The sequence below is a fragment of the Amblyomma mixtum genome, chromosome 3 (assembly GCF_055824585.1).
Source record: "Amblyomma mixtum isolate Tamu chromosome 3, ASM5582458v1, whole genome shotgun sequence".
In the NCBI taxonomy this organism is placed as follows: Eukaryota; Metazoa; Arthropoda; class Arachnida; order Ixodida; family Ixodidae; genus Amblyomma; species Amblyomma mixtum.
This window is the reverse complement of record NC_143014.1, coordinates 157,353,664-157,380,849: the sequence shown is the minus strand read 5'-3', so window position 1 is coordinate 157,380,849 and position 27,186 is coordinate 157,353,664. Positions and strand designations below refer to the sequence as shown.

At 45.3% G+C, this 27,186-nt stretch overlaps 2 protein-coding genes across 3 annotated transcripts; one reads left to right on the top strand and one right to left on the bottom strand.

Moving 5' to 3' along the window:
• Positions 1 to 611: 611 nt before the first annotated feature.
• Positions 612 to 2,064, bottom strand: brn (beta-1,3-galactosyltransferase brn). The gene has a single exon (XM_089581658.1). It carries the CDS (start codon positions 2,012 to 2,014, stop codon positions 713 to 715), a length of 1,302 nt encoding a protein of 433 aa, XP_089437784.1. The 5' UTR covers positions 2,015 to 2,064; the 3' UTR covers positions 612 to 712.
• Positions 1,362 to 25,500, top strand: LOC149352479 (retinoic acid receptor RXR-alpha-B-like). 2 transcript variants are annotated; one of them, XM_089581657.1, is made up of 4 exons: positions 1,362 to 2,223; positions 3,285 to 3,552; positions 5,430 to 6,097; positions 11,466 to 25,500. In XM_089581657.1, the coding sequence occupies exons 1-4, from the start codon at positions 2,205 to 2,207 to the stop codon at positions 11,714 to 11,716; spliced, it is 1,206 nt and encodes a 401-aa protein (XP_089437783.1). In that variant the 5' UTR covers positions 1,362 to 2,204; the 3' UTR covers positions 11,717 to 25,500. The 2 variants fall into 2 exon arrangements, with proteins under 2 accessions (XP_089437783.1, XP_089437782.1); XM_089581656.1 differs by lacking the exon at positions 1,362 to 2,223 and adding an exon at positions 2,231 to 2,899.
• Positions 25,501 to 27,186: the final 1,686 nt, after the last annotated feature.

Below are 27,186 nucleotides of genomic sequence, written 5' to 3'. Positions count from 1 at the left end.
TCGAATAAGCCTCATGATCACTTGTAAGTTCGCGCTGCAAGGTCTTTTTAGATAACGTCACAAAGCTACTCAGGCTATGGACGCCGCAGTGAAGGGCTCCGGAAATTTCGACCACCTGGGGTTCTTAAACGTGCACTGACATCGGCACAGTACACGAGCCTGTACCATTACGACTCCATCGAAATGAGACCGCCGCGGCCAGGAACGAACCCGCGTCTTTCGGGTCAGCAGCCGAGCGCTATAACCACTAGGCCATCGCGGCGGGTCTTATTAGAACAGCGCGAAAAGGAAGTGACAGCGAAGAAGAAACAAAAAGACAGGACGGCCGCTAAACATATTTTGGTTTCGCCCGTCCCGCTTAGTGCCTCTTGTGAACATCTCATTTGCGCAACCCACCTCCCTATAATCGATATGAACCAACTCGCCCAACAACGCGTCCTAATTTGTTGCGTAGAAATCTTGCAAACGCCACGCCTTCCACAAGCCGAAAATTTGGAGAAAAAAAAGCAGCGAGTTTCGTGACCCTCTGGCTAATGCATATCGGCGAGCCCGAAAACGCATAAATACGACCGCCGCTAGCAGTTTTCAATTGATAAGACGATAGTAGAACAAACGGTACCCGAAAGAATTTATTTAACAAAGTAAAACAAAGTTCCATATAGCATAGAGCTATGGTCGGAGTCATTTAAAAAACCTAACTGTTGGCACAACGTCACGCCTGGCCACGGCTCTTCTGCTGCTCCCAGACACGCACTAGAAGTTCCGGGTCGTCGAAGCCATGAGCAGCCACCAGGCCATCGAAGTCCTGGGAGGACTCGGGCCGGCCCCAGAAACGAAATGCGTCGCTGTGCAGAGGCTGCAGTCCGGCTTTGAGCGCTACAATGCCCAGGAATATGTCGTCGAAACGAAACGGGCGTGTGTATTGAGCCACCTGGTACAAATCTCCCAGTGCTGGTTGCGATAGTACAAATGCACCCGCCGTCACGTACGGTGGAAATCTCGAAAAGGGGTATTCGTCTAGTGATAAGTACCATTTGCTCCAACGGTGGCGCATTGGCCGAGACCGGGGAAACACAAACCCAGCCCAAAGACGACCGTCTCCAACGAAAGCTGCGGGAGTGTTTTCCTCTTGAGAGTCCGCCGCCGACAGGCCCCATGGATTGCGAACGAACTTGAGAAGGTTTTTCACAGAGACGAAATAATCGTCGTCAACAAACAACACGAATTCAGCCTTCCGGCAGTGTTCGAAAGCCCATCGGAACCCAAGCATGGTTTTGATTGTGTTGTTGTAATAAGCGTCCACAAAATCCGCTTGCACCAAGTCCCTGTGACGCGCATACTCGGCGTCAACTTCGTCTTGCATCTCTGGCTTGCCCGTGCCGAGCACGAAGACGCGCCTTATTACAACGTCCGCAAAGCGGGACTCGAAGCCCCAACTCCGACGAATGGCATCCCGCTGTGCTGTGTGTTTCAGGGCAGACTTCACGAGCAGAAGCAGCCGCACCGTGCCATTTACTTCTGCACACTTGCGTTCGTTGCGAATTTTGAAGCGATAGCGCTCGTAGGAATTGATGGGACTCACTCCAGGCACGCGGCCCTCCTCGAGAGCACGGAGGAGCTCGCGTGTATCCACCTCCAGCGGATACGTAAACCGCGAGTACGGCGTTTCCCAGCACATCGTGTACAGCCCGGTCGTCTCGAGAATCAATACCACCAATGAAGCGATGATAAGCCATTTCACTCTAGGCGTCTGCAAAGCGCGAACTAGCTTAGCACGTCGTAACATGGGCGTTGTGCGATAATCAGCAGAGGCAGTCATGAACGTCGACTTGGCATCGCCGCAGTTCAGTACATTTGTCAATCGTTTCCATGAGGGGCAAGCAAACACAACAGCCGCCAAAATCAAAATGATCACAAGACTCGCAGGCAGACCCACCACGAAGACGCCTCCGAAGATAAGACACACAGGAATCACAGGAACTGAACACCGTAGCAGCGCTGACATACGCAGCATGCCGCGTTTACGTGAGCTCAGTCCGCTTGCGAGTATTTTTGGCAGTGCCTCACAACGATCCCAGATGGCGCCACCACGACCCAGAATTCCGCTTTGTTGCCGTCGGCTGGGCACTGCAACGAAATATCTGTGCGTTTGATCGGGGCAGTATTAACTAATATGTGCATGAATTAAGCCCGGCCTCAAGCCCATGGCCACCCAGGAACGAGGTGAGGTCCTGTACATTGCTTCCATTCAGGGCTGGAGGCTTACGCGTTCACCCCTGTTGTTATTAAGTTCACTGACCCAGTGTCAGGCTGATGTCCTTCAAGGGCGGCCTTCTATTGTTTATCAAAAGCTTCTATAGTAGCATCGCTTACCGTTGCTTTGTTTTCCAATGGCTATATAAGTTTCACAGCAGCAGATATGTATGGCGTTAAGGAATACACAAGTTTCGTGCTTACTTATTTCAACGAACAGCAGCGAGTGCTAACGTAAACTGATTCGTTCGGTTCTGCTGCAGAACCGCGATCGGTACCTTTGCTTGGATATGCTACCGTTTGTAAGGTTCGGCTGTGGTGTGCTGCTGCGTTGTGGACTGACTGCAGCAAACGAGGTTTTTGCAACCGCGGTGCGCGATCCCGGGCGCGGAGACACGATGCGTGCGCCTCGCGCCTGTTTGTGGCACTATGCTCCGCAGACCCGCCTTGCTCTGCAGCGCGTTGCTGCCGCGCGGATTCACGGTCGAGGAGTCAAAGACGCGCGGTGCTCGCTCCCGGGGCGCCGTTGCGTTCGTCACCTTTGGCGTGCCTCCCACGGGGGAGAGAGTCCGGACAGCTGCGCAGCGAGGGTCGGCTGTACTACCTGTACACGGTCGCCACTCAAGGACAACCGACTGGTCCCGAGGTGCGTCACTGCGCTTCCCCGGTGCTTGCGGCAGGCTGCCACTCATTGTCGACCAGCGATCGCACAACTTTAGCGGTTGACTCGCGGTTGTAATCTCGTGAACCCGGGTCTCAAGGTCGCCACCCGAGCCTCGTCGACGTGTGCCCGCGGCCAAGGCTGCCTCGTGGCGCCTCCCCAGCGGCCGTTTAGTATACGAGCAGGTAGCGGTACGGCGCGCGGCGGCCGGTTCTCGTGTGCGCACCTGTTGCCGTCGGCAGCATGTACAAGAAGGAGCGGCCCAAGCTCTCTGTAACGGCTCTGCTGTATGGCTCCGCGGGGCCTGCGGCCTCGTGGCCGGCGCGACCGCTGCAACCTCCTGAGGTTTCTCCTCCCGGCATCCGCGCAGCGCCGGGCCTCAACGGCGGGACCTCCAACGGGGTCTCGAGCAGCTTGCCGCCGCAGCCGTCTTTCCTGCTGAGCGGCTACGGCGCGCCCTCGGCGAGCCGATCACCGTTGGACGGCCGGCAGCTCAACAACGGTCCTCCGGCGACACCGCAACCGCAGCAGCAACAAGCCACCACACGCTATCCACCCAACCACCCTCTGAGCGGCTCCAAACACCTCTGCTCCATTTGCGGAGATCGAGCCTCGGGAAAGCACTACGGCGTGTACAGGCGAGTGCAGTCTGTTCTTACTGCATTACAGACATTCATGTAGAGCTGGCGGCAAAGTTGAGGCTGCAGGCACAAACGTGAGCCATCCCTCGGCAAACGTGCTGTGCAAGCAGCTTCCACTTCAGTGCCATATAATGTGCATATCCAAGTAGGTCTATTGTTGCTGAACTAGAAGTTGTAAGAAAGGGAACATTGTTTATTTTTCCTGTGTCATCTGCTGTTCACTTTCAGTCAAAACACGGCTTCATTGTCATTTGCATGAAACTGAACCCAATTGCATAGGCTGAAAAAAAAATATTTGTGGGTTTCCCGTGGACAAAAGCTTTGTTGGAAAATAAGAATAAAGGATGAGCGCAGCAATGTGGAACAACATGCGAACTAGAAACCTTCCCTGAAACATTTCTGAACTTTAGTGTGGCTATGCAACACTACTTTATGAAATGTAATCTTGTGAAGTAGTGTTATGAGAGATTATGCATTGGAAGACAACTGAGAAGCACTGCATAATGGCATTCCAGTAATTGTTCGGTGTTGGGGGGGATACTTCAAGTACCCTCTAAAAGTAAGTTTGAGTTAGAAATAGCCCCTTTTAGAAATAATCTTGTACCACTTTATATCTGCACTCTATGCTTGCATAGCAGCGGTGGCCTAGTGTTTGAACATCTGCTTCGCATGCAAGAAGTGCGGGGTTCGGTCCCCAGTGCTGCCAGGTACCCACCGAAGATACAATAGGTACAAGCTTTTCGCTGCCCTGGTGCTTGGCTTCTCTTGGGTGAAATGCTTGGAAAATGGATTTTTGACCCCGTCATGTGTAGCCGAAAAGCATCTTGTGCCAGAAAAATTCGTAATCATCATCAGCATGCACTCTTTGTTTCCATAAATACTGCATTGGCCACTGTGGAAACAAACTGGGAACACCACATTGAGTTTCTACAATAATCTCACTATATCTTTACATGCTCTCTGTGCCAGTGATTTTCAGAGCCCTAATATCTGTGCATTGTGGCTGACTGGTGGGCCACCCTTAAATTTCCTTGGTTGTAGCATGAGCCACCAGGGAAACCAGCTTCTTTAAGCCACCAACAGATGGCAGTAGTGACCTTGCATGCATGCTTTTCGCAGGCTCTTTGAACTTACTAAGCTATCCCACGCCTTCATTGCGTGACTCAGCATTTGTGGCCGCACACCTTGCACACGGGATGTGATCCACCGGTGACCCATTACGCAGTGAACATATTGAACACACTAGTCTTTTTCAGGGTTTTTATCTAGAGTATCAGTGATTTTAGATGGCACATGTAGTAGGACGTTTTGACATCTTCTGAGTCACATGTTAAAAAAAATTTGTGTATAAAAGTCGCTTATTTTTCCAATAAAGCTCAGTTGAAAGTCAGTGCTCTGTTTCGTTCCCTTTTCTGTCCGTCCTTGTTTCGTGTGCGCTGCAAACACCTACAACATATTGAAGTCTGCATTAAAGCCGTTTGCTGTATTGAGTTGACGTGCTGAACAGTTGGCACCCTAAAACTATTGCAGAGTGCACTATTTTGTAAACTGTACATCATCAGTAGCCAGGAAACTTCTCTTCGAGAAGGGCACAGGACCATTTGAGAGGTAATTTATGCTCTTTCTCCTCCCACTTTCTGTGGGTTTTTGCTGTACGACATTTTCCGCATTTTATTGGTGTTGCGTGTAAGCAAAAGCATCGTGAGCTTTTATTGTGCACACGCGTGACGAGGCAATGCGAAATTAATTTGTGGAATTTACCTGCTCCCCTGTTTGCGTCACAAACTGTACATAGCTGTTTTATTTTTCCAAAAGGGTTCATGCATTTTCAGCTTCTCATTGCATATGTGCATTTCGCCATGTTGCCTGTGCAGCTGTGAGGGATGCAAGGGCTTCTTCAAGCGCACAGTGCGGAAGGACCTGAGCTATGCCTGCCGAGAAGAACGCAGCTGTATAATAGACAAGCGCCAGCGCAACCGCTGCCAGTACTGCCGCTACCAAAAATGCCTCGCATGTGGCATGAAGCGGGAGGCTGTCCAGGAAGAACGGCAGCGCACCAAGGACCGTGCCGACAGTGAGGTGGAGAGCACAAGTGGTGGAGCACCTCCTGAGATGCCTCTGGAGCGCATACTGGAGGCAGAGCTGCGGGTTGAGTCACAGACGGGGACCCTCTCGGAAAGCGCACAGCAGCAGGACCCAGTGAGCAGCATCTGCCAAGCAGCAGACCGACAACTGCACCAGCTAGTTCAATGGGCCAAGCACATTCCACATTTTGAAGAGCTTCCCCTTGAGGACCGCATGGTGTTGCTCAAGGCTGGCTGGAACGAGCTGCTCATTGCTGCTTTCTCCCACCGTTCTGTTGATGTGCGTGATGGCATTGTGCTTGCAACAGGTCTTGTGGTGCAGCGGCATAGTGCTCATGGGGCTGGCGTTGGGGCCATCTTTGATAGGGTCCTCACTGAACTGGTAGCAAAGATGCGTGAGATGAAGATGGACCGCACTGAGCTTGGATGCCTGCGTGCTGTGGTACTTTTTAATCCCGGTAAGTAGTGTTTGTACACAGTATTCCTCAGCTAACCTACTTAAGGTCTGGGCATTTTATTCAGTGATCAATTCATTGAGCATCTGTAAGCAGTTGGCTACCACGTTCACTGTGGTAGCAACTTTTGGAGGCGTTCCTCATAGCCCGAGTTGCTTTGGGACGTTAAACCCCATAAACCAACCAACCAATTTTTGGAGCTCTAATCTCTGTGCGTCATGGCCTACTGGTGGGCCACCCTTTAATTTTCTTGGGTGCGGTGTGACCTGCCAGTGATCCACTGGCAAAGACAACTTCTTGGAACCGCAAGCAGAGGGCAGTAGCGACCTGCATGTGTGCTTTTCGCAGGCTCTTTGAAAAATATGAGCTGTCCCACGGCTTCATCATGCGACTCGGTATTTGTTGTCGCGCAGCATGAATACACAATGCGATCCACTGGTGACCCATGCCACAGTGAATGTGTTAACCATGACTGTCCTCTATGTGGGCTGCATAAAAACACATGGTATAAAAACACATGGTAATGTGCCTGGACCTTGTGGAAATGAAAACAATATAGAAATGTATACTTTCACAGCTCATCATGAAAGGAAGAACTGGAGAAAAAAATTAAATAGGCATGTAAGGAAAAAAATTTGTTTTTAGGGTAGAAAGAAAATTCTAAATTTTATTCATTAGCAAGCAGTATTAATATGGTGCCACTGATGTTACAAGACTGAATTTTAACACATAGAGCGCAGGTGGGGCTAAACAGAAGCCAGCTCATTTGCTAGATTTCTCCTTCTTCAGCAGTACGATGTCTTTTTTTTTTTTTCTGGTGGAAAACAAGCTGTACACGTATTGGCAGCATTTTGGTGTTGACACATCGCCTTAAGCATATACCAGGTGTTTCAGGAAAGGTAATCACTAATTTTTAAAAGTAGGGTTTTTGAGATAAAGAGAAGCTTTTGCGGCATAGTAATACCAGTTTGGCAGACATAAAAAAAACAAGCGAATCATGTTAACTAGTAAAGTGATTAACTAAATTCTGATAGTTAACTTTTAACTATTACCAATAGGCACCTGATTGCAATTAGAGATTTGTAGCCGGCCGTCAGTAATAGCCATATCAGTTTTTATAATTTCGAAAATGCGAATGCCCTCGGTGCTGTGGCTTGACAAAAATTGGCTATTTCGACTAGTTACGATCACTGGAGGAGTTGCTTTGCCTGCATGCTTCTTGAAAGTACATGCATTTTTGCACGATGTAGCCAAAATTAGTTGAGCCACAGCAGCGAGGTTTATCGCATTTTCAAAATTCTAAAAACTCATATGGCTGTTGCTAACGGCTGGCTACAAATCTGTAATTGCAATCAGGTGTATATCTGCAATAGTTAAAATGTTGACTATTAGAATTTAGTTAACCACTTTACTATTTAATGTGATTAGCTTGTTTTCTGATGTCTGCCAACACTGGTATGACTATGCCGCAAAAAACTCTCTTAACCTAAAAAACCTATTTTTTAAAATTAGTGATCACCTTTCCTGAAACACCCGGTACATTCAGTATGTGGAAAAATCATTTCAGAGGAAGGGTACTGAAGCGCATTTTCTTGGAAAGAGCATCCATTTAGTGTAAATTCTCTAGTTGGTGTTGCTTAATATTGCAGCTTTTGAACGCTGATTTTGTCTAGTAGCGCTGTATTAAATGCAGTGCTCGTGTATAGGAAGCTAGCGTGAGAAGCCGTGCCACAGCTCTAGTACTGAATGTGTGGCCTTGCTTGCATACATCCTACAAAAGAGCCATTTCAAATGCCTGCAGGAATGTTTTTCCTTATTGGTAGTCCAAATTGCACAATGTTCTGCTATAGCGTTGGTGCTCATATCAAGTGGTGGCTCTTAATTTGCACAAGATGATGCATGGATGTACGTAGTCTTCGGCACCATACCCTTTTGTCATTCCTAGTGTGTATTGAACAACCTGCATGAGTTCTGGGACAGCCTGTGCCGTGCATGCTAAATATGTCTGCTGATTCCAAGCATGCAGCCTTAAATATATGAACAGGACATTTGTATGGAGTCCTTGTGATACTGTGGACTAAGTTAATGCCCATTAAAAAAAATGCCTAGCAGTGATGCCATTTAAAACTTTGTTCAAGTGTCAACCGATTTCGCTGTTATTTGCAGCTGCTTCACACAGGTGGGAGTATTTTTATTGCTGACATACTAAAAATAATGAAGGTAAATAAACATTTTGTGCAAAAGTAGGTGGCTGTCTAGCCTGGTGGCATTGCTATCGCTGCATGTGTGTGTGCTTGAACTGGCTGCCTCTAGACTGTCTTGAATGCTGCTCCACTTACCCGGCTTCTTTAAATAAACCCCACTGTACAATCTTAAAAGCTTAAAACACGGCAAAGACTCCATTTAGAAAGGTGTCAAATGTTACCTGAAGCCTCCAGTGGTCAGTTTTCATAATAATGGAGATAGATCAAGATTAAATCCTACAGGACAGAGGCCCTGCTGTAAGAGTCATTCGGTGTGACTCTCTCTCTTGGAATAAAATTACCGTTTTCTTCTTTTTCCATAGCAGAATTGATTTTGCTGCTTCCATTCTCTGAACAAGGTGCGTGAATTGCAGCTCAATTGCTGCAGAAGTGTTTTTTTTTATTATCCCACACTTACTGGTTGCCACAGTACACCCAAGTTGGTGCATTCTAGTTCCTATCAGATGTGAGGAGCTGCTGTCTATCATGGCTGCTGGCTTTTGTGTGCTTTTTCTTCAAGGTGCAGGAAAAATATTCAGAATAGAGGCCGTCACTCTCCCCCTCCCCCCTTTTTTTTTTCTTCCAGAATTTGGATCATTTGACATTTCCTTTACCTCTGTACAGCTTTCCACTTAAAACCCTTGAACCTTAAATACCTTCTTTCCAGTTGTTCAAATGTTGATTAATTAATATAAACTGGTGTTTAGTTGTTTACAAAATGAAGAGTACATCAACTTGCATTCAGCAATTGCCGTGAATGGTGTTTCAGTTTGAGTCTTGCCAAACCTAGTACTTTGTGATAATCCTTGGCTCATTACTTTGGTTACTGCGCACTTGCCTTGGTGATGGCACTTAGTCACATCACATTGAAGGTCCTACTTGGGAGAAATCTTGCTCAGGCTGAGCTTGGTCTATACAGAACATATACACAGCTGTTGCTCAGCTGTCCAACTTACAGGTTGTTAATTAGGGGTGTTAATGAACAGATGGCATATGCACCTAGCAGTGTGCCATGTTGTTACCTAGTGAGGTCGACGTGATACGAATTTGATGACCTTCATGTGCTACCAGCTCTCTTCCCACTGCCTTTCACTGTGTGGCTCCTTGTTTGGAAGTTGTGTTGGAAAGTATCTGTATCTTGTGCATTTTGTCGCAGTCATCATCGTTTTTGTATGAAACATTATGTATGAATGCAAGTAGGTTCATATGTTCACATATGTTATTCCGTCTGGAAATGTAAACATCTTCGCACACCTAACGAAACATGTCTACACTTTCCATACGCTGTGTTTAGCCACATTTTCCATGCTTCTAGAGGCAGTTTGTGGCGTGATCTCGTTCATTTTTCCTGTAATTTGAATTACTTAGTTGTGTGACCTACTCATGCAGTCTCACAATACAACTCTGCTCATACAAGGTGGGCAGCCGTGATACACGGTGAAGTTGCAAGATTTCACTTGAGGTTCTAGATCTTCTAAATTCTTGTAATGCTGCGACCAATGTTATCTTGTTATAGTGCTATAAATTGAGTACCAATTGACAAAGGCATGGCATTAATATTAATATGCCATTTTGCTTTGTGAGAGCCAAGTGTTTTGCATGCTTAGATTTTTCCTTGCAGCATTATTTCTATGCGATAAAGAAAAAAAAAAGTGGTTTCGTGGCCTATGAGTTGCATGCTCGCCTCACAGCATGAAAGTCCTGGTTTCAATTTCCTGCACCTCCGGAAAAAATTTTATTATTTTTTTTCTTACCACGGTGACGTCATCTGGGATATTCAGGACCACTGCTGCTGGTCAACGTCGACGCCGGGTTTCGTTGCTGATGAGCTTTCGCATAAAAATAAAATAAAATACAAAGAAAACAAGGTTTGCGTCACCTTGTACATGTGTCATAATTATACAGGGTGCTTCAGATAAGACTATCAGCTTTTTTTTAAAATAAGCTTTTTGAGCCAGAAAAGCACTTATTTTTGGCATGGCATTGTTAGCTGTGTAGTGCATCAGAATAAAGCTGAGGTATGCCAACAAGCAGGCTGGTTAACTGATATTGAATAGTTAACTTTTTAACTTACTGCTGGGCTCCTTATTTATTGAGAGCCTTGTAGCCCACCGTAAGTAATATCGATATCAGTTTTTAAAATTTCCAAAATGCCGTTCTCGTCGCCGCTACAACGCAAGGACTTTTGGGGCCTGCATCAAAAGAAAGCGTGCGAGCCACGCCTACAAGCATGCGTCACACAGCGGTGCGGGTGTCGCGTGCGTTTTTCGCAGCGCCCGACTGGAAGCAGCGAGCGGGCAGCGAGCATGTAACAGACACGCCGATGTGTGACTTGAGCTTGTAGGCGTGGCTGGTGCTTTTTCTGGTCGTGCAGTTTCACTTTCACCCATGTGTGGCCCCAAAATTCCTTGCACTGCAGGAGCGATGAGAACATCATTTTCGGAATTCTTAAAACTGATATGGATATTGATTACAGTGGGCTACAAGCCTCTCGATAAATAAGGAACCTGCCAGTAATAGTTAAAGAGCTAAATATTCAGTATTAGTTAACCAGCCTGCTAGTTAGCACTAGCATGTATTAGCGGTATTCTGATGCACTGCACCACTGACAATGCTATGCCAAAGAAAGCACTCATCTGGCTAAAAAATTCTGTTTTTCAAAATTGCTGACAGTCTTGGGTGAAGCACTGTGTATAATTACTTTCAAAGTTCAATCATGAAAAAAAAATGCAGATAGCAAAAAATTTGGAACACATCTGCGGCACCTCCAATAACCGAGATCACGAGCAAAAAATGCAAAATAAGGATAAATTGGTAAAAGCACTTGCTGGCTGTTTAAAAATTTTTGTTTAGGCTCATTTGAAATTTTCACACATGATAACGTCTTGAGGCAGCAAGTTCCACTCTGTGATTGTTCGTAGGAGAAATGAGAACTTCTGTAAGTGTATTGTAACTTATGTAACTTTCACTATGGATTCTGCACTGAGCAGTACGTGTAGCAGCTTTCCAGAGGTGGGGATGGGTTTTATCTTTCGTTGTCTTGCAAGTGGCAAGCATTGATTGTGCTGGGCATGAATTAGAGAGTGAAGATTTCTCCCACACACAATGTGGGCAAATTGTCCTTGCAGAGGCCAAGGGGCTACGGAGCACTGCCCAAGTGGAGGCCCTGAGGGAGAAAGTGTACGCTGCCTTGGAAGAGCACTGCCGACAGCAGTACCCAGACCAGCCTGGGCGCTTTGCCAAGCTGCTGCTGCGGTTGCCAGCTCTGCGCAGCATTGGCCTCAAGTGCCTCGAGCATCTCTTCTTCTTCAAGCTCATCGGGGACACGCCCATCGACAACTTTCTTCTTTCCATGCTGGAGGCCCCCACCGACCCCTGAAGCCCTACGCAGCATGGGCTTCGGCACAGTGGTACACCGCCATGACTTTTCTGTGTTTCACATCTGGTTACCTCAGGCTAGGACGGCTTTGACAATATGAGCCTTTGCCTATGCCTTGGAAAAAAGCTCTGTGATGCCATTTCTAGCACCTCTTGCTGAATTGCAAGCAGGTAAACCTTTCTTTGATACTTCCACAAATCTGAGCCAATTTCAGTGTCGCCAGACGTCTGTTGGGGCACATTTAAAGAGGGTACTTTCTGAAAGTGATAATAGCCAGTCCTTTAATATCAATCATTATTTTAGATGCTTCTTTTAGTATGTTGGTTTTCTTGCATAGTTCCCGGTGGTTTCAACTTTTAAGAGGCATCCTTAGGAAGGAGTCATTTTTAGAATACATCAGTTTAAGCTTGTATATGTAATGCTCACATACATATTTAATTTAATAAGGCTAAGCATAAATGCTAGCAAGCTTAAAAATCTGATGAATGCGGACGATGATTTATTTGTAGTGTGAAAGAGTAAGCTACGTGTCTTTTCTGGTCAGTTGTCACTCGGACCACTTTCTTACAAGGAACCCTGAAAATGGTGGCATTAGGTTTGGAAATTATAACAGTAAGGTGAAGTAGTCAAATCACTGATGAGAATTCCCTTGAATCATGTAGCTGAAACACATGGCAGAACATGCCACTTGCGTTCATGCTATGAGAAGATGTTGCAATATCAGCAGTTCATTGAAGTATAGCCGCTTTCTTTCAGGATGTTCGCTTTTGGAACTCTCATAAACGAGCCAGTGTTTTCGTGTGGATGTAAACTTAAGAGAATGGAAGTCTTCATTCAGTGTCACTGTCTCCACTATAGGTTCTCAGCCTTTTGACCTTGTGTCGTCATTGAATAGTCCTTCTGGTAGGGCAGGCATTAAGGCTGCAACAACCTGCAGGTGAAAAAGCATACATGAAGGTATGTTAGCTCACTGGGTACTCAGGAAGTTGCTTTTTTTTGTATATAAATGGCCCTACACATTTAAGTTGTGGCTCTCTCTATCAACCCTGAAAATTTTCATCGTAAAAAGAATGTTGAAAAGACAGTACACCCATTTTCTGTGATGGTTTTAAGAATGCACATTACTGGGTGTTTTTTTTTTTTTTTCACATTACTCGGGTGTTTCACACAACTTTGCATGAGCACCAGCGCCGAGTGAGAAAATTCACACCTCAATATGCCACTTCTCTCGGCTATCACCAGTTCAAGTCGACTTGTATACGGGTAAATATTTACTAGAATTACTTTGATGAAACTCTCTGGCATAGCTCTTGGCTCTTGCATCCTACAGAAAAGTCCTTATCGTGACCTTTCTCTCTTGAAAAGTTATGTGCTGAGTGTATGCATGCAAGCTTTGCTTTCAGAGTAGTTGGCTAACACTGTCACTTGGCTGCATTTTTTTGTCTCCCAAACAGAAAATTAATTCGTATTCATTTTTTTCCCTTTTGGATGCAGTTTAGGGTGCTTGTAACAACTAAATATATATTATGTTGCCTACAAAGCAGCCTTATTGAGTTTTACTGTGGTCTGTTGTGCCAAAGCATGACTGACCACAGTGTATTAAGCACAGTGGTTTTATATTGAGCGCTTAAGACTGGCGGCAGCTTGCTTAATATGTTTAGCTTGTTTTCTCAGTAAGGTGAGGATGCACACCCACTTGAGCATGTGGTGTGCCTCTGCGCAATTCCACATTCAAAATCAAATTTCATTCTGAGGTATATACAGCAGACTCCCTTCAAGCCAAACTCTCTTAAGCGGAATTCTGTGGTAAGCTGAATACTGTAAGGACATTTCTTTAGTTTCACATGAGCACGGTGCAAAAAAAGACAAAAATTAGCTGCGGTTTAACTGCTGCTGAACCTGCTTAGAGAAAGAAAGCTATGGCGTATCGGGCAACTATATGCGGCTTGACGTCTGTAACGTTGAGTGCGTTCCGGACAATGGATAGGCAGCGCGCCCACCTTGGCACACTGACAGGTGGCAGTTAATGGTGGATCGCGAGAGCTTGCTCACCCAATGAACGCTGCAGTCTATAGTGCCCCGTGTCTGCCACAACGTTGTCAGCACTAACACATGCAGCCCACATCTCTCTCTCACCACCCCACGTACCTCAAAGCGCGATTAAGGCGTCCACTGACCCAGGGAGCCAGTTATGCACACTTCCTTTCCTTAAAATCATGTGATTCTAAAACATCAATGCCAACGGCAATGAACACAATGAATGCTGACGTCCCATGGCTTCAGTGCCACGTTTCTGCCACAACGTTGTCATTGCCAATGCATGCAGCGCACATATATCACTACTGCCACGTAGCTTAAAGCACGTTTGAGGTGTCCACTGTGCCAGGGAGCCAGTTATTTATCTTTCCTTTGCTTTCGAAGCTGCCGCTCTTCATCGGTTTCGTAGCTTAAAGCATGACTGAGGTGTCCACTGTCCCAGGGGCCAGTTATGCACCGTTCCTTTCCTTTGCTTTATCTGAAGGTCAAATGAGGGTGAAATCTCCAGACATGGTGACCTTGGCTTTACCTTGTGTAGTGAAGTTTTCACTTCAAAAATTGTTGCCACAGTTACAGCAATGTAACACGAAATTCAGCGCACAAAATTCAGCGACAGCTGGTGCACAGCTGGGATGTAGTGTGGTCAGCAGTTAGAAATGCATCTTGCAGCATAAAGTGGCAAGCCAGTAGTAATGCCATCATGCTGTTGAAGAACCACAGATTATCACGCACAAAGCAATTATATCCAAACGAGTTGTCCACGATTTGCTTATGAAACACTTGCGTGGCTCCTTCAGCTTTCAGCACATACTGCGAAGCTGTGATGCTGACGCTTTTTGGCCTTGCATTCTGCTGCATTAATTTCTGCGGTCATAATGGGCTTGCCACACTCTTTCTCAGGCTCTGGCATGTCGTATACCGCTTGCGCAGCGGCAGGGTCTGTTATTGTCTGCTTTCCCACCACATCTGGGCGAGTACAGTATGATCACTTCATCACATTGTACAGTGTGAGAGCAGTCTTTTTGGTTCACTCCATTGCACAATGGGATGTAAACCCCATTGCTGGTTTACTTCCTCTCGACACATGTCATGCTCTACTCGCCATTTCGTCCCTCTTTCCTCAGCACTCCTTCCTCTTCTCCATCTTATCCTTTGGCACGCCTTCCGGAACTTCTTTCTTCTGGTGGACACCGCCCTACGCCATGATCTTGGCAATTGAGGTACTAACTGCTGTTCTTGTAAAACAATAGCAGTCTGGCTACCATGAGCTATTAAAATGTACACACAGTTAAAAAGAAGCTCAACAGTCTGTCAAATTCAGAAAGTCACAAGCATCTGGGCACGGGCACCTTATAATCCACCATAATACAATTTTTGTATTAATTCCACTCCTGAAAATGATATATCATATTTACTCTTGCAATTTGCACACCTTTTTTTTTTTAAATCAAGGTTTCAAAAAGGGGGTGCACAGATTACATGGAAATTTTGTGAACACGTCCCAAAAAACTTTAAAAGGTGGTCAAAATGTGCAGCAGCGTATAATGTATATTGCCACCCATACGTTGACCCCCCCCCCCCCCCCCCCCCCCAACTTGCATCCCTCGCTGGCCAAAGAAAAAAAACAGTTGACTTCAGATATAAGACGCATACCCCATCCCGCCCCGGCCCACATTGTCTAGTTTCCCATGGGATGGCATGATGGCGTGTACGCAGCTCAAAGCAATAAACACACAACAATACAATCGTGAAGCCAGCACTCAGAGGCGAATAGCGATAACAGGCGATAAAACGGTGCCCTCACGGGGCCCGGCCCATCTTACTAGCGCCATAGTCCTTCAATGCTTTTATGGTCATGAAACTTCTCCGTAACGCTATGGGAGAGCTTCATATGTTGACCGCGCCTTCCACGAGGCGGCGCTACGAGTCCTGTGGGGGCAACGACGCGAGGGAGCGAGCGTCTCTACGGCCGCGAGTCTACGGGTAGAATGGGACTCCGGCAATGCGGCAGCAACTATTTTCTCTTTTCACTCTGCCTTCGTTTACAAAATAAGTACAGTGCACGTGACGTGCAAGCCTGTGATGCCGAATACTTGCTGCGTGACGGGTTGCCGCTCCGGCTTCGGAGGTACGCAGGAAAAGGCCTCGCTGTTCTGTCTGCCGAGCGACGCCGAGCAGCATGAAATATGGAAGCGGGCGATACCCCGACAGGAAAGCGGTGGATTTAGCTTCGACTCCAAGCATGTACGTGTCTGCGAGAGGCATTTTGCCCCACTGGTTCGGTATCACGAGTTTATGATCGACAAACAAGTAGTGTCGCTGCAATGCGCGAGAAACCGAAACTCAGGCCCGGCGTCGTCCCACGGATATTCCTACCAGCGTACTTGGGCACGAATCTGTGACGATGTTGCATTTTAGACAGCTGTGCTCTTCAATGTGCTGATGGCTTTTGGTGCGAAAGCACTACTGCATGGGATGAAACCCACTAAGAATCTTGTGGCGTCCCTGAATTTAAGGGTGCAGAAATAAAATAAATATTGCTGCGACTAGAAATTTCGTACCCCCGGCGGCGCGAACGGATCAGCTTCGCTGGCCACTGCACGAGAGCACTGTGCTATCGCAGCAGCCGATCACGCCTCGTGTTGTTGTTGTTGTTGCCTCAAAAACGATGACACATACCCACGGTGGGAGATTGGCCAGGGTTTCGTGCAGATCCAAACAGGGAAAAAGTAAACTGTAACACACTCTCGCGCTGCGCGCATTGTACACCGTCGTCTTCATCAACGTCCACCTTCGGAACGAACACATCAGACTAGCTTAACCTCGATCAGAGCTTAACTTCAGTCTAATATCGTCGCCAGACGTGCAACGACCCAGTAAAGCAAAACCATGAGCCAAACAGCCTAAACACATGCGTTCACACGTCTGCTGGGTTTAACCACGTTGAACACCTAACGCTTTTTATTTTCTGTACATGTTTCTCCGTGATTTCTATCATTGCGCATTTCTGGCTTATTGCGTCGCCGCTCACAGCTTGTCTCTTATCTTGGTAGCGCGAAGCGAGCACATGAGCAATATTTCCTTGCACTCGTCAGCGCCTCCGTAGTCACAGCGTGAAAAAGTGTAAATAAATGGCTTATGAAGCAAGAGTCTTCAGCAGCTGGCTTTGCCACCTCCGAAAGTGTCAGCAAAAAAAAAAAAAAAAGAGAGCACCATCAAACTATCGGTGCATTCGTCATGTGATCGCTCTTCTAGCGCGCACTCCAGTTCTTAAAATACCGCCATAACGTCATGTTTTCAGCATTATTGAGATTGCAGTATTTATCACAAGGTAAACGCCAGCCTTAAGCATTCTTGTGCACTTAGATGAAAGCGAGGACTCGGCCGAGACAGGCGCAACCCAGACACATACAGACATGTTACTGATCGCTGCGCTAGATCTCCAGAATAACGTTGTGGGCAAGTTGCGGTAAAAATGAATGCCAAGGCTGGAACATTGTACGAAAATCGCTTTTTTTGTGAAAATCAGCGAGAGAAAGTAAGTGCGTTAATTGTTTGCCAGTAAACAGCCGCTAACAAGGTTTACTAGTGGCCGTCGTCGATCTTAGACGGTTTTTAGTGTCTCGACGTTGCAGCCAAGCTATCAGGTGATAACCGGTAAAGTAGTGGCCATCGTAACGCCAAATAGCGATCCCCAGAAAGCATAACTACCAAGCGAATATGAGCCGGTTGGCCGGAAAACAGCCGCTGCGAGCAGGGCTCGCGCAGCGACTCGTGCCCCCTCGCCGACAGCCGCGCCTCTAGCGGCGCGCGCTGTCCCTATATGAAACTTTGGCCGGAGTTTCGTGACCAGAAAAAAACATTGAAGGACTATGCTAGCGCCAAACAACAAACGGTTTGGTAGTTTCGGATTCCGGGAAAGTGACCACCAGTGCGAGCGTACCGGATGAACAGCGCACAATTCATTGCCTCACCACTTGCACCTTTCGCACCCTTGCACAGTGGCGTGGCCGCACCGATCTTCCCAAGCCTGCCTTGCGTGCGCCCGCAAACATGCTGATGGTCTGGTGCAGCAGGGAGCGTGAAATGTGGAAGTAAAAGTTTTTTTTTTATAAATCCGGGTGATAAATTAGGCGTGCGCAAATTGCGCGAGTAAATACGGTAATCGGCAATTAAAATTGTGTTGTTGTTCTGCCCCAAGTTGCATGCAAAGTGCACCAGAGGAGGAGAGCAGCGAGCAGAAACCATATAGGTGACATCGGCCCTGGAGCCCTTCTCTTCCGCACCTCCGCCAACCACGCTCGCTACTGCATGTCTACCATTCAGCTGTGACAAGCTTAGTTTTTCTTTGTTTTTTTTTCATTAAACCTACTAAAGTATGTTGGTGGAATAGTGCAAGCCTGAGTGAAATGGCAAGCTTATCATGCCAGTGGTCTCCACAGCGGACCGCAGCGCAGCGGTCTCCGCAGCGGAAGAAATTGAGCCGTTCTGCTATCTGACAAAAAAAAGACGCTGTCACAGAAGACTCAAACCAGCAAAATTTCAGTGACTAACCATACGCACCATGTGAGATTTCTGAAAATATTTTTCTTGCCCTTGCAAAGCCCTCCTCATATATGCTTGTCTCATTGCTAGCTCTCTACATGTCTCTGTATGCTCTTACACTACCCAATGGCTAAACTTCTGGTAAGGTGGATATCGGGTGAGCTGAATAGACTTGCAAGGTTCTATCAAGTTTGTCTACAAGGGAGTCTCCTGTAATTCTCTCAACTTCGTGGATGCTGGATGTACATACTGCACTTGATACACAAGTAGTTCTCACAGTGGCTTTTTTTCTCATGAATGCACAGAAAGTTCCGTGAAGTTGAGGTGTGTGTTTGCCCTTTCAAAATGGCAGGCCTGTGGCCTACTACATTTGTGAGCAGTTTTGGCGATTGCCTCTTCTTAGTACTGTTTTCACTCTCAAATCGTTGCGTATGCCAACTGCGTCTTTCCTGTACATATTGTTTATGGTGCAGTATAATGAAGTTTTATGTAAGTTGCCCGTTACGTTATGGGCAGTCCACATTGCAACATATACATTACGCGAGTGAGTGTCTTGTTCATGTCCGCAATGCCCAGTAGTGGCAAAAAAAGAAACATTGATATTGACTTACATTAGGAGTGCCTCACATCGTCTTCATTTGATTGCCCACCTGTGTGCCATGGGTGCAGCTGTCAAAATTAAATAATTTTGCTAAATTAGCATTACAAGTAAGGTGATCAAGTAGATGTGTTGGAATACATTGGTTAGCTGCATTATTGTTTTAGTGCCTGTGGATAACTGGTTGCTAGTGTAACAGTCAAGTTAAGTCAGGCGTAGGAGAACAGTAGTTAGAATGTGTAATTCCAGTTTTTTTTTTTTTCATATATATAAAACAGCATTGTTCTGTGCTCTGAAACACTAGGTTTTGTTTACTGGTGTTTGCATGTTTCCAGGCAGCTTCAGATCATCTGTCTAGGCCAAACCTGTCATGGTTGGCTCTGTGTATTGTTTGAAGTGAGTTACTGTAGGTAGTTATAACTTATGTCCTGACAGGCTTCTGCTTTACCATGCTTTCGTGTTGTTATCCATGTGAAGTTGTTGTGGCATTATAATTCTCAAGTTAATATTGGGCATGAGACTACTCTTGTGGCTGAGCAATGCATGCACCTGCAAACTGCTGAATTATGGGTACATAAAAACAAACGTTATTTGCCACCTGTTACTTGCCTTTAGGGCTAACATTAACATAGCATACGCCAACTTGTTTTCACTGAGTACACTCTTCTATACAAAGTGTAGGCTGCAGTATACTTGTTGCTTTTTTTCTGTAAAGTGCTTGTTACTGGCATATGTTGTTGACCTGCATTACTTGAAGCAGTGAATCTCATTGCCTATTTTGCAATTAATAGTACATTTTTTCCTCCCACATACCACTCGCTTTTGTCATATGTATGGATGCTTTCTGGGTAGTAATATTTGTTGTCTTTGGCATGGAAAAATATAGAGTTCCTTTTATTCACAAAAAGTAATTTCCCCCCTGTGCACTCATTCAGCCTGTTTTTGTGATTTATTGCATTTTTGCTGCAGGCCCTTTCCTCTCTCTGTCTCGAGTTACTGCAGTGCCAGTTCTTGTGGTCAGAATTGGACAAAGCAGCACATTTTGAGGGGGCCTTGAAACACTTATTGCACATGATGAATAGACCTACCTTGTTAAGTTTCATGAAAACCTGAGCCAAATATTATGCCTTCGCTCATAGCAGAGAACACACAACCTCCGAAAAGATGGATGGTGCTTTCCCACAGCTCTCTGAACCTGCACCATTGTCAGCACTATACTCCGTTTCACACATAGCAGGCAACGCTGCAGAGGCTGAGGAAATAGTGCGTCTGCGAAACCGTATTACTCTGCCACATATAATTCGTCCATCCTGAAGCCTCGGTGAGTGTTTGGACAAAAAAAAAAAAAGAGCGGTATAAAACGAAATGGTAGCACTGAAAATTACGGTCCAAGCTGTGAGGCTCTCAGTACTCAGACCCTCTGGCTGCAATTATCACTGAGTGTGAACTAATTTTTAGGCGCGGATACAGTAAGCACGATTTGCCCTGCCAGCCGCGTATAAGACCGCCAAATTCATTCTCACTTCTCGAAGTCCCAATGAGTTGTGGAAGGAAAATGTGACAAGAGGTAAAACGAAGCCAGAGATTGCCATTCACGGCACTTAAGATCTGTCGCAATGAAATATGCTTGCGTTCACTTTCGTTGTAGAGTTAACTACTTCTTGCGCACTGACTTAGCCTGCACAAAAGACGCGCTAGCTTTGTCAGCGTTACCTGCTATGTATGAAAAGGAGTATACACCTCTACATGAATGTGCCTGAAATGGTTAATGGCCAGCCTCAGTCAAACATTTTAATCTGACATTGAAAATCTCATACAAGCTGATGTGACGTTCTGTGGTGCAACTTTGGTGTTATAGGTATACAGTGGAATCTCGGTGATAGCGATGATGCAGATTCGTTAAACTCCTCAGCCAGAGTGCATTGTGTACAATGTGAGAATTTTCGGATATTCCAAACTCTTTCCCGCGCCACTACAGATGATACGAACACGCGAGCCACAACCGCACCCTCGAGCACCAAGTGCTGCCCGTACATCAATGAAGCCGTGATTGCTGTACACACCTTTATTGTAAAGCTCTCAAGAAATACATAAACGACTAAAATAAATGTGGGAGGAAGCCTGCACCGAACCAGAGGTTATCACAAGCAAAAGCAATTGAAAATAAAATGAAAGGATTCAATACCCAAGAGAAAATTTAAGAAAAACCAATTAGAAGAGAAAAAAAAAGGCACAAACGATGGCCGGGCAAAGGTGAGGCATCAAAAGGATTAATATTAAGAAGGAGGAAAAGAAATGTGGTTGGATCTAGCATGCCCAGGAGCTTCAGACGTGCTCTCAGGTGGCCAGGAGGAGGGAAGATGCGGGGATGTGTAGGAAGGAAGAAAAGCAAGAAAAAAAAAAACGGGATAAATGGGCTTCAGAAGGCAAATGGGTATATAAAATAATGTGGGAGAGAGGAAAGTGAACCAGGAGAAATGAGCACACGCACATCGCTGACGCTGCCGTCGCTAATCGTGTGGTACACGCCACAAGCAATGAGCGGCGGTGCGCGGCCCACACATCACTGACGTCGCGATCGCCTGTCATGCTGTACTCGCCACAAGTAGCAAGCTGTGGTCGCACAGCCATGAATAAATCTCATCAGCCGTAAGCAGATATGTGTGAATGCATTTTTCATGCTTCATCACACAAATTTTTTCGCGGCCCTACAAGATTCGTATCACCTGAATTCCACTGTATTCAACTATGCAACCACATCTTGTTAAAGAATGAGTTAATATGTTGCTGAGTGCACTGTGCTTTTTTTTTTTTAAAGTGATTATCATATTTAATTGCGCTTTATGCTCTCTTCAGCATGTTTGTTTATTTGAGAAGTATAGGTCTAAAAGCAGCACTGCCATCACATTACCGATAATGTGCTGTGAGTTGATGTTACTAGATGCACCACAGTGTTTTGTGTTTCTCGGTTAAAGTGGTTGCCATGGTCCACTAAATCTGTCATCTGCGAGCCGCATGTCAATGCTCTGTAATGGCTTTGCATGTGGAAATGCTAGTGTACGCTATGTTAGACTAAAAGTGTCCAATTACTGTCTGGTGGCTGGGGCCATGTAATATTTCGGTTCCTTACTTTTGCCGGTTTTCAGTCATTGTCGCACTTATTGGCCATAGTTTCCTGCTTCAGGGAACATAAAAATGATTGTACCCACTGACCAGAAAATTGTCGGTGAAAATCTGTGGCATTTCTAACAGAACCGTTGTGGAGTAGGGGACCTTGGACGCTAAGCTTTCCGTTGCACGAAAAACATTTGGTGGGTTCTTAAAGAGGCACTAAAGGAAAAAGCATTGCGTATAAAAAGCTGCACTAGACTGATAAATTAACTTCGGGAACGCTAACCACATTTTGTTTACTGTGCTAAAAGGTGACTGCGTTTCCTCCCCCATTTACACTCCCCAACAAACACTAGTGGTGTTATGTCATTGTTATGTCATCTCTCCAGTGAATGAGATATAATGGTGAATCTCTCAGCCAGTCAGTGAATATAAACAAAAGCATAACCGCCTTTCCCGCCAGTCACAGGAACCTTTCTTGCAATACTTATAAACAGGTAGCACCACCATACTGTTTGCCATGAAGCTCTGTTCATCTCTCTACATGCTAATGGCAGCCTGATCGACCAGAAAAAGCACAAACAACCCTGGGAGCATGTGCCCAGCTTGTGCTTCTGAAGTTGCTGCGCATGACGTCTTCATATTAGCCAACTAAATGGCATGCAAAGACACAACAGAACTCATCCTGCTCTTTCCTAATTCGGCAGTACTTCCCATCAAAATAGTGTTGCATGTGAAAGTGATGGGCTAGTCGTGGCTGGCAGAGAATTCACTTGATCGGGCACAGTTACCGGAATTCTCCAGTGATATTAATGCGAAAGCATTAGCTGGCTCAATCTCAAGGTCATGTCCGCAAGAAACAGCACCATGTGGTGTCACGAGCTGATGAGTCACGTGATGAAGATGATGCTGTCACATCGTTAACACTAATTAACATACCTAAATAATGCTAATGAATGTGAATAGGTAATGCAAAGGCTTATTAGTATAATTAGTGATGACATAATATGTGTATGATGTCGTATCAAGTTACATGGCAATAGCGTAATGTGAGGACATACCATGTCACGTCACTACGATGTAATGTGACGTCATGCCAGGTCACGTGACAACAATGTAATGTGGCGTCATACCAAGTCCCCACTCGCCCCTCGTTCCCCACCCCCTAATCCATGTAGGTGTAGATCAAATCTCAGAGATGGCATCACTGGCTGAGCTCAATGTGATGGCAGTATTGCCGACTACATTCGTATCAAAATTTTGAGCAACTGTTCGTCGTACAGCATTCCGGGTGGTGTCGTAGCATTTCTCTTTGCACATAGCTTACATGTTTTAGTCAAGTTGGAGGCTAGCTTGTGACAGGGGTTCGGACCGATGACGTATGCACCTTCAGTTGCGTGCTTTAGGGCGCATTTCAGGTGTCCACTGAGATGTCAAGATGTGAGAGCTACAGCGCCCTTTCCTTTCCTCAAAACACGTGCTTTCACATTCTTCCATGTAAGCAGACTTAAGTGCCCTCAGAATTTTTTGCTCCTGTCCTTTGCTTTTACGTAATTTTCAGGCTTATCCAAGCTTTGTTCTCGGTAGAATTGACATGTTTCCGATTTTAAAGCTCTAATTTCTCAATCTGGCTCGACATAGTATTACTTTTGGTGTCCCTTCGAAGCAGTTCGGCATTGAGGGCGCCCATAGTGCAAAGGAGTGTTAAACAAACAAAAAATTTAAGGAACGTGATAAGTCATAGGGCAAAGTATCAGTGTTGCTGGCATTGTGTCACAGTATCTAGCATGCTTAGGAGTGATGAGAGAGAGAGTGCCCTAAAGCTGGCAATGGCTGACTTAGTTTAGTGCAACTATAGTGATACTGAATGGGAAAGATATTGATACAGGGTACATACTTACTGGCACAGGAAAAACAGTGAGATTCATAAAGTTCTTTAGCCATTGCTTTTTCATAATGAAGGCATTTTTAACATTGTTGAAAAGTGTTCCAGGCCCCTTTCAGACTTAGTCAGGTCTGCTTTATCACTACATTAAGCTTCCTTTGTAAATGCTTTATGCATATACATGCATGTAACATCCCCTTGTCACAATCATTACGAAACAGTGAGTTTAATTTCAATGATTTGCAACGACATACAGAAAGCTAAACTGACAGGATTGCTCAATTGCATATAGGTACAGACCTTTTGCTTCTATCTGCCTTGTTTATCAGTTGTTCCATGCAGCCTGGAGAACAACAAAAGTTGTGTGTGGAACATTATAAATTTATTAGACACAGGTCGTAATTTTTTTTTCTCTTGTCCATTGTTTAACTGTCGCTTCACAAAATGGTGGCAGAAACAAGAGTCTGGGGATGCGTTTATGCAGTTGTTCTGGTTGATGCATTAGGATTTCAAGCAGTGTTAAATTTTTCTTCTTCACCGGGGACAGCGTTTATGCAGTTGTTCTGGTTGATGCATTAGGATTTCAAGCAGTGTTAAATTATTCTTCTTCACCGGGGACAGGTAATTCACTGTAAAAAGGAATGAAATTTGCATGTGGAGCTTGCATTCAGAGTGACTGGCCAAAAACTCCACTTGCTGTGAGCAACAAAGTTGCTAACTTGGATGCAGAAACTTTGTTGAACAGAAAATTGTGCTTCTCGGTTGGTAAACATGTACTGTACTTTGGGAGAGCTAAATAGATTACTGGAAGTATGTGTATGCGTTGTAGGTTCGACCTCAATAAACACAGGCTAGGCATAGTAGAATGGACAAGCTGCTAAGCACAGCTTCAGATACAACGCTTTGTTCTGCTACCAAGGTCTAGCACCTGTTTGATTTCTTGCATAAATTACTGCTCAAAGCTTTACACTGCACTGTAAACTAGGCAGCATCTGTAAGATGTAATTATTGTTATGTAGTGATCCCGGTGCTGTGACTGCTGTCACTCGTTTTGTTTGTTACTCAAATTGTTTTTTCATAGCACTACATATTTGTGCTTTGTTTTTGCATACTTGTGCACTTTGTGAGAGAGCACATCACGTGGCTTATACCAGCATGAAGTCATTGTGGTTGTCATGTTTTTGCATAAGCATCTTGTAGATATGGTAGAGTGCATTGTTTTGTTGTGTAGGTGCTCGTCAAGCACTGTCTTGGAGCTTTCCAGTTGTTTTTGTGATGTTAGGACCCAGCACTAACTTCATCGGTTAGCTTCTGTCTTAGTAGATATATGATCACGTTCCCAATGGACACTGCCGTGTTGAAGTCCACTGAATGTGCTGCTCTGAAGAGCACCAGTGTGCTACTCTGTTGCAGGAAATACCCAGCTGAAATGACAACACAGCCGCAGTTGCAGTTGCACTAAAGCAGAAGTGTCTTAATACAAGCGGAAAGAAATGCTTTGTGTCTCTTGTAACCTTTCTGGCTTGTGACCCTTGCAAGCATTTTTTGGCAGAATTCTGCATCGTTTTGTACACACCGCAGTTATTAAAATGGTTTTAAATATCAAAAGGGATGTTCTTTGTTTGCATTGGCCTAGTGGTAGCATCTTGACATGTGCCACGATAGTAGTTACTATGGAGGTAACCTTCAGGAATAAGAGCATATGCAGAAGGTGCACTGCCCTACAGTGTAAGACGACCTGCCGCCAGACTCCTCTGATACTTGGTAATACCGTATCATCTCGTGTAAAGGCTGCACCCGTGGATGGGCTGCACCCCCTGTTTTGGACTACCTAGATATTTGAGAAAAAAATATGGTTATACGTTTTTTTTATTCTTGTACGGGCCGCACCTTCAAAATTCACACCCAAATTTAAAAAAAGTGTGGCCCTTACAAGAGTTTATACGGTAAACTAAACTAATGTGCTTACAGGCAGCAATTACGCTTTTAATCAGCTTGTATAATTGAAGACAAATTCACATTAGAAGTCTGGAAATGAAAATAAAAAGCCACTTTTATTCTTTTGTACTTGTTTGGCGACAGGAATGTGAATTTTGCACACAATTTTGAGGCCTACTTGAACAGCAGACTGAAATTTAAGGGATATGCTAATTATACTTGTCCACGTCAGATGTTAGGCTTTATCATCAATCTATTCACACATCAGTGCAATTCTTTTAAAGCTATTTTGTTTCCTCGTGCTTGGTGGGCTGCAGCATTGTTTGGTAGTTAAAAGCTGCAGTGCCGTTCAACATGTAGAATGTAAAAGAGAGTCCTGGGAAGATTCAATTTAAACTTTTTCTATTTACTGTTAAATGCAAATACTTGCTAGACAGAAAGAGACAGCACAATGAAAGGAAAAGCAGCGAAGTTAATTAGAAGGTTTCAACTGGCTGCCCTATACTTGGCAGAAAAGGAAGGATAAAAAAAACTGCAGAGAATGTTTACTACATTCAAATCTGCGCAAAACCATGGATTTGTGCTACGTAGAAGATGACGGTGAGTGGGCAGTGCCATGTGATGGAGTAGATGGAAGTTGATGAAGACTACACTCTCCAGTGCAAAGCGCGAGAGTGTGGTGCAGTTTAACACCAGGCGTGTTGGCAGTGGTGATAGCCTAGTGGTGTCACTGAGTGGCCATTAAAGGAGATCTCTTCGTGCAGCTGCGGGTTCGACTCTCAGTCTAGGTTATTGATTCAATTTCTTTTTCTCTTTCTCATGGTTTGACCTCTAACTCAGCTGAAGGTCAAATTTACACGGTCCAGAATTGAAGCCCGAGGTCCGTAGTGAAGCTTTCGCTTCAAAAAGCCAGTTGAGGGAACAATGTCAGGTGATCTTTGAAGGACTGTATCCTTCATGTGTGGCTCTGGCACATCCTGTCAAGAAAACAGAACTTCCCAGAGACACATAGGAGTGTACGGAAGCCTTCATGGATGATAGTTGATGGGGGTACTGTTCCAGGACCCTGCACCAATGTAATCAAGTGGACGGCACAGCATAATGGCATGCATGAAACAGCGAAACCTTATTAATTCGAACTCACTTAATTGGAACTTTGTTTATTTCACGTTTTGGTGCCGTCAATGTAAGTTGCATTAAAAAGGCTCCCCACAATTAAAAATTTCAGTCCCTATTGAATCCAAATTCTCGGGACCCAACGTGCATCCCTTGTTTGTAAAAAATTGTCCCAAACATCCCAAAACGACTCATCGACTGTGAGGGATGCCGTAGTGGAGGGCTCTGGATTAATTTAGA